Genomic DNA, 18279 nt, shown 5'->3' on the forward strand with positions numbered 1-18279 from the left:
CGGACTGCGCCCGATCGTTTTCTCTCGCAAAATTACGTCGGAATAGTGCCACGGAGAACTCATTCCAGCACTTTTCAAAAAGGCGAAAATTTTCGCAAAAAATGCAAAGGGGTTAGGTTTACTTTTTTCTTCATTTTTGGAGCCGAAAATTTTTGGTCTCGGATCCGATTCAAATGACCTCCTCCTGACTCACTGGACCCTCAGGAACTCAGAAAACGCAGCGAAAAGAGCGTAGGACCAACAGCAGAGAAAATACGATGCAAAGAGCACCAGAGAAAAAATGTCGAAAAATCAAGTTCTCGTTTTCAGGCTGTAACTTTTGTCCAGTTGCTCGGAGCGTATTCGGACTGCGCCCGATCGTTTTCTCTCGCAAAATTACGTCGGAATAGTGCCACGGAGAACTCATTCCAGCACTTTTCAAAAAGGCGAAAATTTTCGCAAAAAAAGCAAAGGGGTTAGCCTTACTTTTTTCTTCATTTTTGGAGCCGAAAATTTTTGGTCTCGGATCCGATTCAAATGACCTCCTCCTGACTCACTGGACCCTCAGGAACTCAGAAAACGCAGCGAAAAGAGCGTAGGACCAACAGCAGAGAAAATACGATGCAAAGAGCACCAGAGAAAAAATGTCGAAAAATCAAGTTCTCGTTTTCAGGCTGTAACTTTTGTCCAGTTGCTCGGAGCGTATTCGGACTGCGCCCGATCGTTTTCTCTCGCAAAATTACGTCGGAATAGTGCCACGGAGAACTCATTCCAGCACTTTTCAAAAAGGCGAAAATTTTCGCAAAAAAAGCAAAGGGGTTAGCCTTACTTTTTTCTTCATTTTTGGAGCCGAAAATTTTTGGTCTCGGATCCGATTCAAATGACCTCCTCCTGACTCACTGGACCCTCAGGAACTCAGAAAACGCAGCGAAAAGAGCGTAGGACCAACAGCAGAGAAAATACGATGCAAAGAGCACCAGAGAAAAAATGTCGAAAAATCAAGTTCTCGTTTTCAGGCTGTAACTTTTGTCCAGTTGCTCGGAGCGTATTCGGACTGCGCCCGATCGTTTTCTCTCGCAAAATTACGTCGGAATAGTGCCACGGAGAACTCATTCCAGCACTTTTCAAAAAGGCGAAAATTTTCGCAAAAAATGCAAAGGGGTTAGCCTTACTTTTTTCTTCATTTTTGGAGCCGAAAATTTTTGGTCTCGGATCCGATTCAAATGACCTCCTCCTGACTCACTGGACCCTCAGGAACTCAGAAAACGCAGCGAAAAGAGCGTAGGACCAACAGCAGAGAAAATACGATGCAAAGAGCACCAGAGAAAAAATGTCGAAAAATCAAGTTCTCGTTTTCAGGCTGTAACTTTTGTCCAGTTGCTCGGAGCGTATTCGGACTGCGCCCGATCGTTTTCTCTCGCAAAATTACGTCGGAATAGTGCCACGGAGAACTCATTCCAGCACTTTTCAAAAAGGCGAAAATTTTCGCAAAAAATGCAAAGGGGTTAGCCTTACTTTTTTCTTCATTTTTGGAGCCGAAAATTTTTGGTCTCGGATCCGATTCAAATGACCTCCTCCTGACTCACTGGACCCTCAGGAACTCAGAAAACGCAGCGAAAAGAGCGTAGGACCAACAGCAGAGAAAATATGATGCAAAGAGCACCAGAGAAAAAATGTCGAAAAATCAAGTTCTCGTTTTCAGGCTGTAACTTTTGTCCAGTTGCTCGGAGCGTATTCGGACTGCGCCCGATCGTTTTCTCTCGCAAAATTACGTCGGAATAGTGCCACGGAGAACTCATTCCAGCACTTTTCAAAAAGGCGAAAATTTTCGCAAAAAATGCAAAGGGGTTAGCCTTACTTTTTTCTTCATTTTTGGAGCCGAAAATTTTTGGTCTCGGATCCGATTCAAATGATCTCCTCCTGACTCACTGGACCCTCAGGAACTCAGAAAACGCAGCGAAAAGAGCGTAGGACCAACAGCAGAGAAAATATGATGCAAAGAGCACCAGAGAAAAAATGTCGAAAAATCAAGTTCTCGTTTTCAGGCTGTAACTTTTGTCCAGTTGCTCGGAGCGTATTCGGACTGCGCCCGATCGTTTTCTCTCGCAAAATTACGTCGGAATAGTGCCACGGAGAACTCATTCCAGCACTTTTCAAAAAGGCGAAAATTTTCGCAAAAAATGCAAAGGGGTTAGCCTTACTTTTTTCTTCATTTTTGGAGCCGAAAATTTTTGGTCTCGGATCCGATTCAAATGACCTCCTCCTGACTCACTGGACCCTCAGGAACTCAGAAAACGCAGCGAAAAGAGCGTAGGACCAACAGCAGAGAAAATACGATGCAAAGAGCACCAGAGAAAAAATGTCGAAAAATCAAGTTCTCGTTTTCAGGCTGTAACTTTTGTCCAGTTGCTCGGAGCGTATTCGGACTGCGCCCGATCGTTTTCTCTCGCAAAATTACGTCGGAATAGTGCCACGGAGAACTCATTCCAGCACTTTTCAAAAAGGCGAAAATTTTCGCAAAAAAAGCAAAGGGGTTAGCCTTACTTTTTTCTTCATTTTTGGAGCCGAAAATTTTTGGTCTCGGATCCGATTCAAATGACCTCCTCCTGACTCACTGGACCCTCAGGAACTCAGAAAACGCAGCGAAAAGAGCGTAGGACCAACAGCAGAGAAAATACGATGCAAAGAGCACCAGAGAAAAAATGTCGAAAAATCAAGTTCTCGTTTTCAGGCTGTAACTTTTGTCCAGTTGCTCGGAGCGTATTCGGACTGCGCCCGATCGTTTTCTCTCGCAAAATTACGTCGGAATAGTGCCACGGAGAACTCATTCCAGCACTTTTCAAAAAGGCGAAAATTTTCGCAAAAAAAGCAAAGGGGTTAGCCTTACTTTTTTCTTCATTTTTGGAGCCGAAAATTTTTGGTCTCGGATCCGATTCAAATGACCTCCTCCTGACTCACTGGACCCTCAGGAACTCAGAAAACGCAGCGAAAAGAGCGTAGGACCAACAGCAGAGAAAATACGATGCAAAGAGCACCAGAGAAAAAATGTCGAAAAATCAAGTTCTCGTTTTCAGGCTGTAACTTTTGTCCAGTTGCTCGGAGCGTATTCGGACTGCGCCCGATCGTTTTCTCTCGCAAAATTACGTCGGAATAGTGCCACGGAGAACTCATTCCAGCACTTTTCAAAAAGGCGAAAATTTTCGCAAAAAAAGCAAAGGGGTTAGCCTTACTTTTTTCTTCATTTTTGGAGCCGAAAATTTTTGGTCTCGGATCCGATTCAAATGACCTCCTCCTGACTCACTGGACCCTCAGGAACTCAGAAAACGCAGCGAAAAGAGCGTAGGACCAACAGCAGAGAAAATACGATGCAAAGAGCACCAGAGAAAAAATGTCGAAAAATCAAGTTCTCGTTTTCAGGCTGTAACTTTTGTCCAGTTGCTCGGAGCGTATTCGGACTGCGCCCGATCGTTTTCTCTCGCAAAATTACGTCGGAATAGTGCCACGGAGAACTCATTCCAGCACTTTTCAAAAAGGCGAAAATTTTCGCAAAAAATGCAAAGGGGTTAGCCTTACTTTTTTCTTCATTTTTGGAGCCGAAAATTTTTGGTCTCGGATCCGATTCAAATGACCTCCTCCTGACTCACTGGACCCTCAGGAACTCAGAAAACGCAGCGAAAAGAGCGTAGGACCAACAGCAGAGAAAATACGATGCAAAGAGCACCAGAGAAAAAATGTCGAAAAATCAAGTTCTCGTTTTCAGGCTGTAACTTTTGTCCAGTTGCTCGGAGCGTATTCGGACTGCGCCCGATCGTTTTCTCTCGCAAAATTACGTCGGAATAGTGCCACGGAGAACTCATTCCAGCACTTTTCAAAAAGGCGAAAATTTTCGCAAAAAATGCAAAGGGGTTAGCCTTACTTTTTTCTTCATTTTTGGAGCCGAAAATTTTTGGTCTCGGATCCGATTCAAATGACCTCCTCCTGACTCACTGGACCCTCAGGAACTCAGAAAACGCAGCGAAAAGAGCGTAGGACCAACAGCAGAGAAAATATGATGCAAAGAGCACCAGAGAAAAAATGTCGAAAAATCAAGTTCTCGTTTTCAGGCTGTAACTTTTGTCCAGTTGCTCGGAGCGTATTCGGACTGCGCCCGATCGTTTTCTCTCGCAAAATTACGTCGGACTAGTGCCACGGAGAACTCATTCCAGCACTTTTCAAAAAGGCGAAAATTTTCGCAAAAAATGCAAAGGGGTTAGCCTTACTTTTTTCTTCATTTTTGGAGCCGAAAATTTTTGGTCTCGGATCCGATTCAAATGACCTCCTCCTGACTCACTGGACCCTCAGGAACTCAGAAAACGCAGCGAAAAGAGCGTAGGACCAACAGCAGAGAAAATATGATGCAAAGAGCACCAGAGAAAAAATGTCGAAAAATCAAGTTCTCGTTTTCAGGCTGTAACTTTTGTCCAGTTGCTCGGAGCGTATTCGGACTGCGCCCGATCGTTTTCTCTCGCAAAATTACGTCGGAATAGTGCCACGGAGAACTCATTCCAGCACTTTTCAAAAAGGCGAAAATTTTCGCAAAAAATGCAAAGGGGTTAGCCTTACTTTTTTCTTCATTTTTGGAGCCGAAAATTTTTGGTCTCGGATCCGATTCAAATGACCTCCTCCTGACTCACTGGACCCTCAGGAACTCAGAAAACGCAGCGAAAAGAGCGTAGGACCAACAGCAGAGAAAATACGATGCAAAGAGCACCAGAGAAAAAATGTCGAAAAATCAAGTTCTCGTTTTCAGGCTGTAACTTTTGTCCAGTTGCTCGGAGCGTATTCGGACTGCGCCCGATCGTTTTCTCTCGCAAAATTACGTCGGAATAGTGCCACGGAGAACTCATTCCAGCACTTTTCAAAAAGGCGAAAATTTTCGCAAAAAATGCAAAGGGGTTAGCCTTACTTTTTTCTTCATTTTTGGAGCCGAAAATTTTTGGTCTCGGATCCGATTCAAATGACCTCCTCCTGACTCACTGGACCCTCAGGAACTCAGAAAACGCAGCGAAAAGAGCGTAGGACCAACAGCAGAGAAAATACGATGCAAAGAGCACCAGAGAAAAAATGTCGAAAAATCAAGTTCTCGTTTTCAGGCTGTAACTTTTGTCCAGTTGCTCGGAGCGTATTCGGACTGCGCCCGATCGTTTTCTCTCGCAAAATTACGTCGGACTAGTGCCACGGAGAACTCATTCCAGCACTTTTCAAAAAGGCGAAAATTTTCGCAAAAAATGCAAAGGGGTTAGCCTTACTTTTTTCTTCATTTTTTGAGCCGAAAATTTTTGGTCTCGGATCCGATTCAAATGACCTCCTCCTGACTCACTGGACCCTCAGGAACTCAGAAAACGCAGCGAAAAGAGCGTAGGACCAACAGCAGAGAAAATACGATGCAAAGAGCACCAGAGAAAAAATGTCGAAAAATCAAGTTCTCGTTTTCAGGCTGTAACTTTTGTCCAGTTGCTCGGAGCGTATTCGGACTGCGCCCGATCGTTTTCTCTCGCAAAATTATGTCGGAATAGTGCCACGGAGAATTTATTCCAGCACTTTTCAAAATCGCGAAAATTTTCGCAAAAAACCCAAAGGTTACCTTTTTGCCTATTTTTTGACCAATAACTCTTCGTTTCAGATTTGATTCGTAGGACCTTTTTTTAACTCATATAACCCCAAGAAACTCAATAAGTACATCCAGACTATCATCGGAGCAAGCACTCGGGAAATTCAACGGAAATCCATCGTTTTTCGAACGTTTTTTCCGATTCATCGATTGCAGTAGATCAGATTCACCGCAATCGTTTTTTCACATAAAAACATCTGGATGTATCGTAGTCTCCAGGAAATCTGATTCGAATGTGTTACGAAATCAATGCAAGTTTTACAGTGGAAAACACGTAAACGGTTATTCTTAGTTTTCTTGGGATTGTAATGGAGGCCAAAATTTGTTTATGCATTAAGAACATCCATTAGAAATCGTGATTCGCTCATTGAGTTTCACAAGAACTTGGAAATGAATTTATCTGCGTCCACGTCCGTTGCTTGGAGCAATTCGTAATTTGTTCCAATAAGTATTTCCTCAAAAATCTCCCTTAGCTCAGCGTTTCAACCGAGTAATCCTCAAGTTCCACACCGCAATGTTGAAGTTTTCTTTCGATACGCAAGACGTCACAACTATCAGTTTTGTACGAAGCTTGACACACCATTCGACCGAATCAGCTCCTCCACTTATCTATCCAGTATAATATACGTATTCAGATCAATCTGTACCCTATGACCTGCAGGCTTAGATACTAAGTATATCACAAATTAAAACTATGAATCACCGTGTAAATAATACCAAGTATTACGGGGTTTGCCAATAGTTCAATTTATTCATAAAACAGTCATAAAAAAAAGATTGATTCTTCACTCGATCTCGGACCAGCGTCTTCTATCCTCCTCTTTACCAGGCGGCGAGGGGGGCGGCGTAAGCGTAATGTCCGGCGTATCCAAGACGAGCCTTGGCCTCGGCGTGAGCGGCGAAGTGAGCAGCCTTGGCGACGGCAACCTCGGGGGTGTCGACAACACGTCCGTCCAAACTAAGGGGGGCACCATAGGCGACTCTGGGAGCGTACGCACCGTAGGCAGAGACGACGGGGGCGACACCTGAGTAGACCTTGCCGTAGGCGAGAGCGGGTGCCGTGTAGGGAGATACGACGGCTGGTGCGGCGTAAGCCGAGTAAGCCGAGTAAGCCGGGTAAGCCGAGTAGGCAGGCACGACACCGGCGGCGTAGTTCTTGGAAGCCTCACGGGCAAGGGTCACTCGCTCGTTCACCTGGGCCGCTGCGTGTTCCGCCTTGGCGTGAGCGACCTCGGGGGTGTCGACGACGCGGCCGTCGGGTCCGGTCGGGGCACCGGCCACGAGGTGAGCGTAGGCCAGAGGAGCCACGTAGGCGCCGTGAGCAACTCCGTGGACGAGGCCACCGGGCTTGGCGAGAGCCACAGCGACAAGGGCGGAGAAGACGATCTGGAAAGCAAGTCAAGGGGTTAGATCACCTTCGAGAGCGACTGACGACGTAGCCGTTGTGTGATTGATGAACCCTGAGAGGGAAATCTCAATGTTCGAAGGATGAGAGATTCTTTGGCTAAATCGAACCTCGCGGATCGTGCGAATCAATTTACTTACGAAGCACTTCATGATGAGTGTTAGATTGGTATTAGCGCTACTGGGAAATGACCAGGACTCGCTAGTTGGGCGTGTTGTGTCGAGATAATCGTTCGGGCGGTTTATATAGGTGGCCCGGTTCCTGGCATTGGAATCATTCGGGTTTCGGCGCATGATGGTGGTGGGGAATCGAGGTAACCCACTCTCATTGTGATCCTGGTGTTTCGACGACAATTGGCGAACGTGTGAGAGGAAGAGGGAACGTACGTGTAGGTTGTCGTGTTCCCGCAAGATACACACACACAATCGTCGGTGGTGCGGCAGTTCACCTGTCGTGGCAGTGATTAGTTGGATCAGGAAAAAAAATTCCGCCTTTCGGCACGTGCTCGTGTGATAGATCTACACACGTAAACGAAGCTTGAGTAAATTGCTGTAATCTAATAAGTAGGTACGTTCTGGTTCTTGTTCGGCAATTAGTCATAATAATGCTTCTAATAGTCCACGATACAATTTTTATTCAACGATTAGATATGGTCCTCGAATACCTCGTCTTCTCTTTCTTCAACTGCAAAGCTCTTGGTAGAAGCGGAACCAGCTTCTTCCTTGTTGAACAAACAGGTTCGAGATTTTTCATTCCGCGCCGAGGGCAAGAATGTCGGCAGGTCCGCCGATAGGATCTTTGGAGTCACGATTGATTCGCGGTAATTTTAGTTCACCGTATGCCAGAAACGGTGAACCGCTTGTTTCGTAATAAATTTTTTTTTCTGTCCCTTTTCGGTCAAGAAAGAATACGGTTCGCTGCTGTGATGAATCGTTAGCTGGTTGCTGGATTTGAATTTAGTTCACGTAGAAGCCAATGTAGAGGTGTGGTGACTTTGACTTTTTCAAACTGATCTATAATAGAAATCCAGAAATGGAAACCTGGCCTGGCAAAATTTCTGCCGATCGAACCGCCCGACCGCATGATTTGCATTCGCTTTTTATCGCTAGTGAATAAATTCAATCAAGTCCAAGGCGAGTTCCTGGTCGTTAAATAAATGAAATACAAGCAGCCGACAATTCCTGATCAACAAACAGGCCCTTTTCAAGTCTGACGCGATATCGCGTCGAATCCTATTCTATGCGAAATGTACCTACATGATGTCTCGGGCACCAATTGCCGAGGATCTCAAGTTGCACGATCTCTTAAATTTCGAACGCATTCTTCGTCAGATAACTGACCCAATTTCGCAACGAAGGTCGCATAAAAATTTCGTATTTCTAAACTGCGTCTATAATCTCAAGAGCACGCTTTTAAATTGCAATTGGAATTTCGCCGTTGTAGTTTAACCTGTGTTACAAGTTGCTAGACATGAATGGGCAGAATTTAGTTTGTGCACATCATGATCCCGTTTAATTTACAGCTCAACAATACCAACCGATCACCGTTGCAAAAACGCTGACGTGGTCAACCGAAAAACCATCTTAAAATCTGCACAGTTTTCGGCGGATCGAAAATTCGTAGCGAATTTCGTAACCACACCTTGAAATTGGCCGAGAAAGTGCCACGAAATTTCGAACAACTTGATCGATCGGTGGTCGATAATTACGCAATATCGGAGCTCGACAAGGATACCGGGTTACCGGGACCGCCATGAGGCCACCAAATCCTAGGCAGACAGTAACATGGTGTATATAGGTCTTTTTTTAACGGGAAGCTCCCGCACACCAGATTTGTGAACCTCGCTCAATGTCAGGGAGCGTCAAAGGCGTGGTCCCCACCGAATCACGAGCGTTTTCATCCAGCTGACCACCTACTATATAAACCTGAAATCACGCCGTACTGGCATAACTCAATCGACAATTACAGCGAGTACTGGTCCACCAGCAGCGCTAATTCTCAATCATCATGAAATTCTTCGTAAGTACTTGTTCAAAAGTTTCGATACGCAACAGTTTTCTCAAGATTAAACCGACTTTTGACCGATTATAATCAACAGGGACCCTAATTTTCAAGACATATTTTTTATCTAATCGTGTACATGAATCCTGTGAAAAGGATCCTTTCAAGCTGCCTTGTTTACAAATAGTCGATCTAATCGAGATGACATAGACCAGTGTTTGAATTTATAGACAGAAAGTGAACCAGAACCTCAGAGAGGAAGTAATTAGGGGAATGTCCGTCAAGCCGACTCTTTGGCTTCGAGTTAAGCGCACAAACTCCACTCTCACCCTTGGTTAATTTTTCAGATCGTTCTCTCCGCTCTGGCCGCCGTCGCCCTGGCGAAGCCCAGCCTGCCTCTGGGCTACGTTCACGTTCTTCCAGGCGCCCCGACCGGCCCGGATGGCCGCGTCGTCGACACCCCCGAGGTCGCCTACGCTAAGGCGGAGCACGCAGCCGCTCACATAAACGAGAAGGTGACCCTCGCCAACGAAGCCGTCAAGTCCGCTGACGTCGTCGCCGTCGCTGCTCCCGGCGTCGTTTCCGCTTACTCCGCGCCCGCCTTGGTTTCCGCTTACCCTGCCCACGTCGGTTTCTACCGATACGCTCACGGAGCCCCCGTCGGCGTTGACGGCCGCGTCGTCGACACCCCCGAGGTTGCTCACGCCAAGGTCGAGCACGCCGCTGCCCACATCAACGAGAAGGTGACCCTTGCCAATGAGGCCGCCAAGAACTACGCCGCTCACGCCGCCCACGCCGTCGTCTCGGCATACTCGGCACCCCTGGTTTCCGCCTATTCCGCACCCGCCGTCGTCTCCGCGTACCCTCACGGACTCGTCCGCAGCGTCGTACCCGCCATCTCCGTGTGGTAATCGGGCACCGATTATCGCCGATGTGTATTACGATCGAAGAACCTACCGGGCGCTGGTCGCCGCAATCGTGTATAAATGTATTTACTCACAATTAGAATTTTTTATCCAATCATATCCTATCGTTCAGATGCAATAAACTACATCATAAATCAAACTTATCTTAAGCTTTGTCATCTTATAGCAACTAAGATATAGTTTAACCAAGGCTCGTGCATTTGTCATTTGAATTTTGACGTATATAATTACCTAATACTCGAATTGATGTCTTACATTGAGGTGAACAGATTTTTGGATCGATTTTTTAAGTCGAGACATCAGCGAGTTGGAAATGATGTATTCAGAGCAACAGGTCGTGGTTTTGCCAATTTTTAAAAACTTAATCTATTAATGTACGGTTTGGCAAGTAATCAGCAATCACTTGCCAAACATTGTCATTTTTCAAAGCTGTTCTAACGAACTGCGGAAGCTGATCCTTACGTAAGCGAATTACGTCTTTTATTTTCAGTCGAATCCCATACAGAGCGGTTTTCTCTGCTTCGAGACGGTGCAACGAATTCACAGGTACCAACTACTTGAATCAGGACATGCGATAATGACTGTAAGCCTGCGCAGTCGTTCGCTTCAAGCAATTTTAAAATGATGTGTGATGCTCGGGCATATGCATATTCCATCCATGCGATATCCTCGTCCATGAGAGCAAATTGTACATCAATAGTATATTCATAAATTCAAATGAGTAAGCAAACAGTCAATCTCTACAGACGATTCAATATTCTAGTTGCTATAAATATAGTAGTTAATTACATACCTGATTCTCCAACAGCTGATATATTTCCAGCGTTTTCTTAAACCGGATTATCCTCTTCACACACGACCAGGGAATATATTTAATAAATAATTGCTGCCAACATTCGCCACACACGATAGGATAGGTCTCCAGGAGGTGCAATGCCTGTGCGGGGTAAGGAGGGGGAGATGGATCAATGACCATCATCATGCGTTTGCAGCCGTCTTAAAATTATCAATAGAAACACCCGCACTCGCACGAGGGACAAGCAAAACTGCGGAAAATCTTATCCGTGTACTTACAGCTCGACTGAGTTCAAGTCTCAGCTCGACGATTTGGCGCTTGAACGACGCGACAGGTCATACAATTTTTGCAAATTGCCGCTCAAGTCCTCCTCGACAGGCCGGGGATTTGAACTCAAGTCCTCCCATTCCGCAGCCTCGCACGAAATTCTTCGTAAGTACCGCCTATTTGTTTAGAATCTTCGATATATAATATTAATTGTTCGCGAAAGAAAACCGCATCGATCGCGAGTCAACTCGTGATCGGTCAACAATGTCTTGTTTTGCGATTTTTTCAAGCCATCTTTTTTGGTCGGTCTAATCGAGATGACATGGACCAGTGTTCGATATTATACACATTTCAGAAAGTGAACAAGAACATGAAAGAGGAAAGAACTGGGAGAGAGTGAACGTATAGAAACCACTCTAACCCTCGGTTATTTTTTAAGATCGTTCTCTCCGCTGTGGCTGCCTTCGCCCAAGCGAATCCAAGCCTGCCTCCAAGTTACACTTTTCCTCCATTACGGTGACACCCCCGAGGTTGCCTGGGTCAAGGTCGAGAACGCCATTGCCCACGTCAACGAGAGGACGATCCTTGCCAATGAGGTTGCCGGCCGGTATCCCCCCCCTTCCTACAACCCTTACACCGGCTACTGCGCACCCTTTGACTCCTCCGACGTGTCCGAATGGTAATCGGGCCCCGACTATTGCCGTTGCTTATTATACTGGAAATGTTCCTTCCGGGCGCTAGTCGCCGCAACTGTATATAACATGCGCTATTTGCTAAGATTTTTTTTATCGACTCATCTATATCGTGTTGTTCAGCTACGATAAATAATATTTCAAACTTACCGATGTGTGATTAGTTTCTTCTCATACCTTGATATGTAGCTGGGGAAGCTTAAGCTTTACAATCTTACAATTAACATCTAATCAAACTTTGACTTGTATAAGGTAGCGACCAGGCGTATTGATGTCTTACACTAAGGTGAATATAGTTTTGGATTAATTTTTTGATACGTGACATCGGCGAGCTTAACGAGAGGACATATTGAAATCAGCTTTTGAGTAATCCACCTAGCTTTGACTTTCGAGAGATCCACTTCTGTAAAGCGTGACGCAAAATGTAACAGTGAAAATCATCATCCAAATTCGTAGTTATCCTGTGTCACGAAATTCTTAGATTCAGTTTGTCTGTCTCTGTGAAATTAGGCCGTGCAAGACTAATTGCCGGATCAACGATTAACGTACAAAAAGAAATGAGCAAATCACGGCGAGCAATATATAAGAGGAAAGAGAGAAACCGATAAATCGAAATAAGGACAGCTTGACGAGAGGAAAGAAAACAGTGAGGAGGAAGGTAGTTCAATGGCAGTGACCCTATATAGAGATGCGGGTATATTTATAGTACATCCTGCGATGTGGGAATAGATCGGGGATAGAAAAAGGCAACTAGTAGTGAATAAAGAAAAAGAAACAACATTAACGACGCTTGTTAATATGGTCACTTGTCTTTCCACGCCTGGATCGTGCCGCTATTGTCATTTCGTGTTACAAAGGCTGTAGCTGAGTTCCCAACGTCGAATCTCATTCGCCTGGACTTGGTTCGGACTCTGGTGTGCCGCCTTATTTGACTTTATCTGCAATAAATACAAACCGTCGTTACGGACTGATATGAATCTGTACACTAGATAATTGGCGAACACGTATTTCGAAACGCTGCGAATTTTTGCCGCGAAAACAAGATTTATTTTTTTTTGGCAGTGCACGGCCATTTATACGAGCTGTTAGTTTATGCTGGAACCAACAAAAAGATTGAATCGATATTTTGAGAGACAATACTTGCGGGTTTCTTACTCTCGCGGATCGGTTATATCTGAGGTATTATCACCGTATTCGCACAACAAGAAACAACTGCGTAGGTATCACATTGTCGAATATAAATCGAGCACGGCACCGACTGTAAAATAACCAACGTCGCATAAAATTTATTAAATTCCGCAACCATTGGCCATTATTCAAATATCCCGGTATGATAATTTGCATGAAAAATACGCGGACACGATTCGAAAATCAGCCGACATCATAAGTGCGCCGCGCGAGTGATCGGATAGTCAATTTTGGTTTTTCTAACGCGGAAGTTCGCGCCGTATCGATTCGTCGATTAGTCGGATTAAAAATTTCGAATGAATTATAATCGTGCATCTACTCTCCTGTTCTACCTGGGCGTGGGTACATTATCTCTACCAGATTAACCGGCGATGCGAGGATAAACGGTGAACCGACCGGGCGACCGCGAGGCGAGCACTCGATCTATTTTAAGGACTCGACGTACACGCATACACGTACGCTTTATCACCGAGGGGGACTTGTATTCCGCGGTCTCTCTCCGCGCATCGCAATTCGCGCGAATAAAACAGCGCAAACGACGAAACAGCCGCAGCCCGCCAATCGCAAGCGTCTAGGACGCCTGGAAAAATCTGCAGTAACGAAAGGATCCGCGACGCAACGCCGACATATTAGGACACAGATGAACAAGGACGCAGGGGGAAACCGCCCGCGGAATTCGCGATATCGAGCCTTTGCCCGCGGAGTAAACGCGCGCGGCAAAAACCCGCACCTCCGATGGGACAAGTCGGCGATCGTTCGAGTATTTTGAACTTGGCGTCGACCTTGCGGGGCCGGCGTTACAACCTGTTCTCTCCGACGGGCGTGTACGTTGTAGTTCCATCCTCGTCTCATCTGGTTTACAAATTCGCAATAAAAAGACGAGCAGATGCGTTGCCCGAAGGGCGTGGCGATCAGCCCCGTCCTCTTCTCCGGCGGCCGGGACACCACCGGGTGCCTATATAAAGTGTCAGGTGGCATCTCGAGTCGTCAAACGTGTGAATCGGGTCCTCGTATTGTCGCACAGAAGCAGCAAATCGTCTCCGAAGATTCGCGTCGCACCATGAAGCTACCGGTTAGGCGATTCGCAAAAGCTCAAGCCTCGCAAGACGGAGTCTCGAATCGCCGTTCCTAATTCTCCGGTAATTCCAGGTCCTCCTCTTGTTCGCGGGATTCGCCTCCGGCGTCGTCGGCATGCCGTCGGGCCTCGTCCTCGGCTACCAGGACACCCTGGGCCAGTACAGCTTCGGTTACAGCGCGCCGAGTCAGGCCCGATCGGAAGCTCGATCTCTTGACGGGGTAACCCGAGGATCCTACAGCTACGTCGACGCCGCAGGCTTGGTCCAGAGCACGGATTACACAGCCGACGGGGAGCACGGCTTCCGGGTGGCGGCGACGAACCTCCCTCAAGCTCCAGCGCCGGTTCAGGAGACACCGGAAGTCGCCGCTGCCAGATCTGCGCACCTCAAGGCGCTGGAGCAGGCGGCGCAGGAACTCCCGCAGGTTCAGCAGGACGCCGACAGCGTGGTGATTTCGGCGAAAATCGCCACCCCGGAACAGGAAAATCCCGCGAAAGATCAGGCCGAACCGGAGAAGTCGGGCGAAGAGATCATAGTCGAGGCTGCCGCGCCCGAGGGACAGGTTGGTGGAATACTTTATTTTAAACTTGATTACGGGTTACGATTCCGAAGTGGAGATACATCGAGGTTTTAGTCATTAATTACCTCGCTACCGCCTCGAGATACCTGTATAATTAACCGCTTGAGTTCCAATCCATAATCATTTCTAATCGATCTTGAAACTCCGAAGATTTTTGGATCACGACACGACCGAGCTTCGATTCCGAATCTCGAAATTCTAAGACTCACGCGAGTTTTCAACCGTCCAATTTTCTCCCCTGACAGGCATCCGATGAGTCGCAACCAGCCGCAGCTGTTAATGAGGAGGCTTCGAAGACCGAGAACCAACCCGAGGCACAGGAGAAGCAGAAGGGCCGAACGATCGAGGAGCCGGTTTTAGCCCCGTGGATCAGTCCGGTGGCGGGATCCCTGCATGTACCTTTGATCCCGGTGAACTTTGACCTGCCGTCGATCTCCGCCTACTCCGGGCGGCCTGCGGCCGCCAAGGCCGAGCAAACACTTCCGCAAGCAACGCCCGACCAAGGTCATTACACAAGTACGAGATCAGGCGAGATCGCCGGTCTCAAACTGGATCGGTCTGCATCCGGCGACACGCCCAGTGACGTGATTGTGTGTTAATTTTTCCGAGAGTGAGTGAGCGAGAGAGAGAGAGAGAGAGAGAAAGAAAGAGAGAGAGAACCACATCCTGAATCCGAGCGTAAACACGCTTCACGCATCAGGCTTAATCGAAGCACGTATAATGTCGTGGATATTTTTCACTCGTAAATATGACGGTATGGTTCGCGTGCTGTTTAACAGACTGCAGTTTTGAATGGTCGCTTTTTTCCCATATAATTTAGGTATGTTATTATGCCGAGCCAAGTCGCACTGTCGGATGGAAAAAAAAAGTTTGTGGCTGATTTTTGAACAGGTCTTTTTAGAAAAGGATACTTCGCTGCCGGTGCGAGGGCAAACTTTATATTTTGATTCGATCGATCTGGAAACATCCTCGGTAACGATTTCGCGAAAGTTTCATACCTGTTTATACGTCGATTCCATGTTTATTTTCATGCGATACCTGTTCGTAAATTTCTACCGCACCTGTGTAATTACATGAAAAATTGTCACGCATTTCTAAATAGGACTGATCACGCCGGCTGGTACAACGCTGAAAACCTTGCCTGCAGGATCGCAGTTTGTTCCTCAAGCTGAGGTTCCGCAGGGTTCTCGATCAGGCGAATCCGCGCCTGTCGTTCCTACGGTCAGCCGGGCAAGCTCCGCCAGGGAATACGAAATCTATGAAAGACCTGCGGTCTACGCGCCCGTGGGTTCGGTTATCCAACTTCAGGGATACAACCCGACAATCCCATCGTTCCTGAGATACGCCCCGTTCCCTTACATCGCCTACAACGTTGTGTAAATCCGTTTAAATTGCCGCTCGCCTTCTTTTCGTCGAGAGCTCGAAACCTGAGGTGAGAACAGAAGGATCGTCTTTTTCGTTTTCGTAAAGAAAGAATAGTTATTTGACACCTTGATTTGCCTTTCTTGTTTCAGAATACTCGGCAAGAGGAGTCGGACATTTTTTTGCAGACTTCGGACGGCGAGGCAGATTTTCACATCCGACGCAAGATTAATGGAATTCTCCAACGTCCTCGCGATTTCGGTTCGACGAGCTTCGGGAAGGAATTGTTTAATCCATCGATAATATATTGCGACTGTCGATTAGGATACTCTATTCTCTTTACCCCTATATGCATAATTATAGTTACACATACTACACTATGGTTAACGGGGAATTAAATGCGTTGTTACTAAATAAGCAACGAATTAAAATAAACGAATCAAACATTAGAGTAGCAGGGAAAAAGATTAAAAATCGATACGTACCCGGCCCACTTAAAAGTCATGTCACTCTGTTTTCAACGCGTAACACAAATCAATCACATTGTACGCCTGCAGATTGATTTTTTCTTCGACCTGTCCGACTTGATTTTACGGCTGTATAACGATGAAAAAAATAAAAGGTGCGATTTTCTAAAATTCATTAATGGTTTCCTTCACCTTTCCAATTTGTTTTTCCTGACGGTTTCGTCCCAGCTCCTATTCGTTAAAATTATCCTCAGGGTGGAAATTGTTCCTGGCTCGTTTCAACATCGTGTAGAACAATGTCGGGCACGGTATAAAACGTGAAAATTTGTTGAGTTTCATTTATTCTTTTTTTATAAAACAACTCAAAATGTGAACAATCAAAAGAATTATGGAATATTTGTATGTAATATACATACCTATATGTTTTTATATGTATATATATATATATATTATTATATTGAAATAATAGTATATTATTATATAATAATAATAATTATCCTATAATACGTATGTGTATATAATAATATAGATTTAATACCGTCTATTGTTAAAATTATTATTATTATTATTATTATTACAGTAAACTTAAGGATACAAGCTATATATGTATTATAAACTGACGTTGAATCTAGAACGTGTAGATATAATATTATAATCTGTATACGATATAACAATGTCATAATCCGTATAGGAAATCGTTTAAATTTATCATAAATTTTTCAAACATTTGTCTAAAATACGTCGTCTCGACGCGCGCAATTCAATTACGTAAACACAATCCGACCGTGTGTAATACGATAAATTATCACCGCTAATTAATCACGTACAAAAATAAAGTTGAATATATGCGTATAATAGAATAATGATAGTAACAATAATAAGGAATGTAAAAGTACACAAAATTAGTTACTACTTCAATGCCGATTGATGCCAGCGAAGCTTTGACAATTATTCTTCACCCCTCCTCGCTCACCTGTTCTTACTATTTTTATAATTATCCACGGTTTTCAGCGCGTTATATCGTCGGTGATTCGGAAGCTGTTAGAATTTTACTTTTCGGTTCACATATGCATGGGATATACGCAGATAATATTACATCGTTTATATTTCCCTGCGTTCTACCAGAGTTGGGAGAAATTTTTGCGCTTTCCTAAAAATTTAACCTTTCAATCATTATTATTATTATAACTATTATTATTATTGTTATTAATATTATTATTTTAGTAAGTTTTTCGCAGCTAACGGAAGTAGCGGCGCAGGTTATCCTCAAATGGCCAATCTCGCACTCCCTGACTGGCATCGCATCAGGCTCAAATCGAACTCTCTGATTTATACCTATATTAAAGTGTTTGTAAATGCGCGAGGTATAAAAAATTAATCGATTAGAATTAAGGAATTCACGGGGTGCTCATATACGCGTCTCGCTCTGTTTCACGTAATACTGAAGTTACATTAAGAAATACTAACCGCGATAAACGTAATTCCTAGATTGATTATCGACTCCTCCATCCTACGTGCCGGCATGTATTTTAATAGATATTATTTATGTATGATCTATATGTATAATGTAGTACACCGCGAATACATATTTCTCGTGTGCGACTGTGGTGTTGTAACTGTAATGATAATTTTCTTCTTCAGGTTCGACACGATATTTGGAATAAATCGATAATCGTATAAATGTTATATTATCGGATTAGAATCGTTCGCCTAGTGCGATACAACTATGGTAGACAGATTATTAATGAGAAATATATCTACTTGTATTCTATATATACCTATATATGTATACCATTTCAATAACCAAACATATATATATCCGGATGTTCATGTTTTATTTTCTTTTTCGAAAATCAGGATTAAATATTATTTTATTTATTTATTTTACTT

At 44.8% G+C, this 18279-nt stretch overlaps 3 protein-coding genes across 4 annotated transcripts; 2 read left to right on the top strand and 1 right to left on the bottom strand.

The window, feature by feature from the left end:
• Positions 1–6352: 6352 nt before the first annotated feature.
• LOC124301750 (cuticle protein 18.7-like) lies at positions 6353–7330 on the bottom strand. The gene is made up of 2 exons (XM_046757133.1): positions 7175–7330; positions 6353–7015 (listed from the first exon to the last, which is right to left on the bottom strand). The coding sequence occupies exons 1-2, from the start codon at positions 7325–7327 to the stop codon at positions 6452–6454; spliced, it is 717 nt and encodes a 238-aa protein (XP_046613089.1). The 5' UTR covers positions 7328–7330; the 3' UTR covers positions 6353–6451.
• A 1565-nt stretch (positions 7331–8895) lies between these two features.
• On the top strand, positions 8896–10100 carry LOC124301752 (cuticle protein 12.5-like). The gene is made up of 2 exons (XM_046757135.1): positions 8896–9053; positions 9383–10100. Exons 1-2 carry the CDS (start codon positions 9042–9044, stop codon positions 9944–9946), a joined length of 576 nt encoding a protein of 191 aa, XP_046613091.1. The 5' UTR covers positions 8896–9041; the 3' UTR covers positions 9947–10100.
• A 3720-nt stretch (positions 10101–13820) lies between these two features.
• On the top strand, positions 13821–16560 carry LOC124302990 (translation initiation factor IF-2-like). Of its 2 annotated transcripts, none has more exons than XM_046759634.1 (5): positions 13821–13976; positions 14054–14542; positions 14806–15076; positions 15663–15992; positions 16075–16560. In XM_046759634.1, exons 1-4 carry the CDS (start codon positions 13965–13967, stop codon positions 15938–15940), a joined length of 1050 nt encoding a protein of 349 aa, XP_046615590.1. In that variant the 5' UTR covers positions 13821–13964; the 3' UTR covers positions 15941–15992; positions 16075–16560. The 2 variants fall into 2 exon arrangements, with proteins under 2 accessions (XP_046615590.1, XP_046615593.1); XM_046759637.1 differs by having other exon boundaries at positions 14806–15064.
• The last annotated feature ends 1719 nt before the right edge of the window (positions 16561–18279 follow it).

This window comes from Neodiprion virginianus, chromosome 4, assembly GCF_021901495.1.
Source record: "Neodiprion virginianus isolate iyNeoVirg1 chromosome 4, iyNeoVirg1.1, whole genome shotgun sequence".
Lineage (NCBI taxonomy): Eukaryota > Metazoa > Arthropoda > Insecta > Hymenoptera > Diprionidae > Neodiprion > Neodiprion virginianus.

Excerpts from the sequence above, each read along its gene's own strand:
- LOC124301750 (XM_046757133.1), bottom strand. The coding sequence starts at position 7,327 with ATGCGCCGAAACCCGAATGATTCCAATGCCAGGAACCGGGCCACCTAT. Across the intron at positions 7,016-7,174 it reads CACTCATCATGAAGTGCTTC|ATCGTCTTCTCCGCCCTTGT; the intron begins GTAAGTAAATTG and ends CTTGCTTTCCAG.
- LOC124302990 (XM_046759634.1), top strand. Across the intron at positions 14,543-14,805 it reads CTGCCGCGCCCGAGGGACAG|GCATCCGATGAGTCGCAACC; the intron begins GTTGGTGGAATA and ends CTCCCCTGACAG. Across the intron at positions 15,077-15,662 it reads CGACCAAGGTCATTACACAA|GACTGATCACGCCGGCTGGT; the intron begins GTACGAGATCAG and ends ATTTCTAAATAG.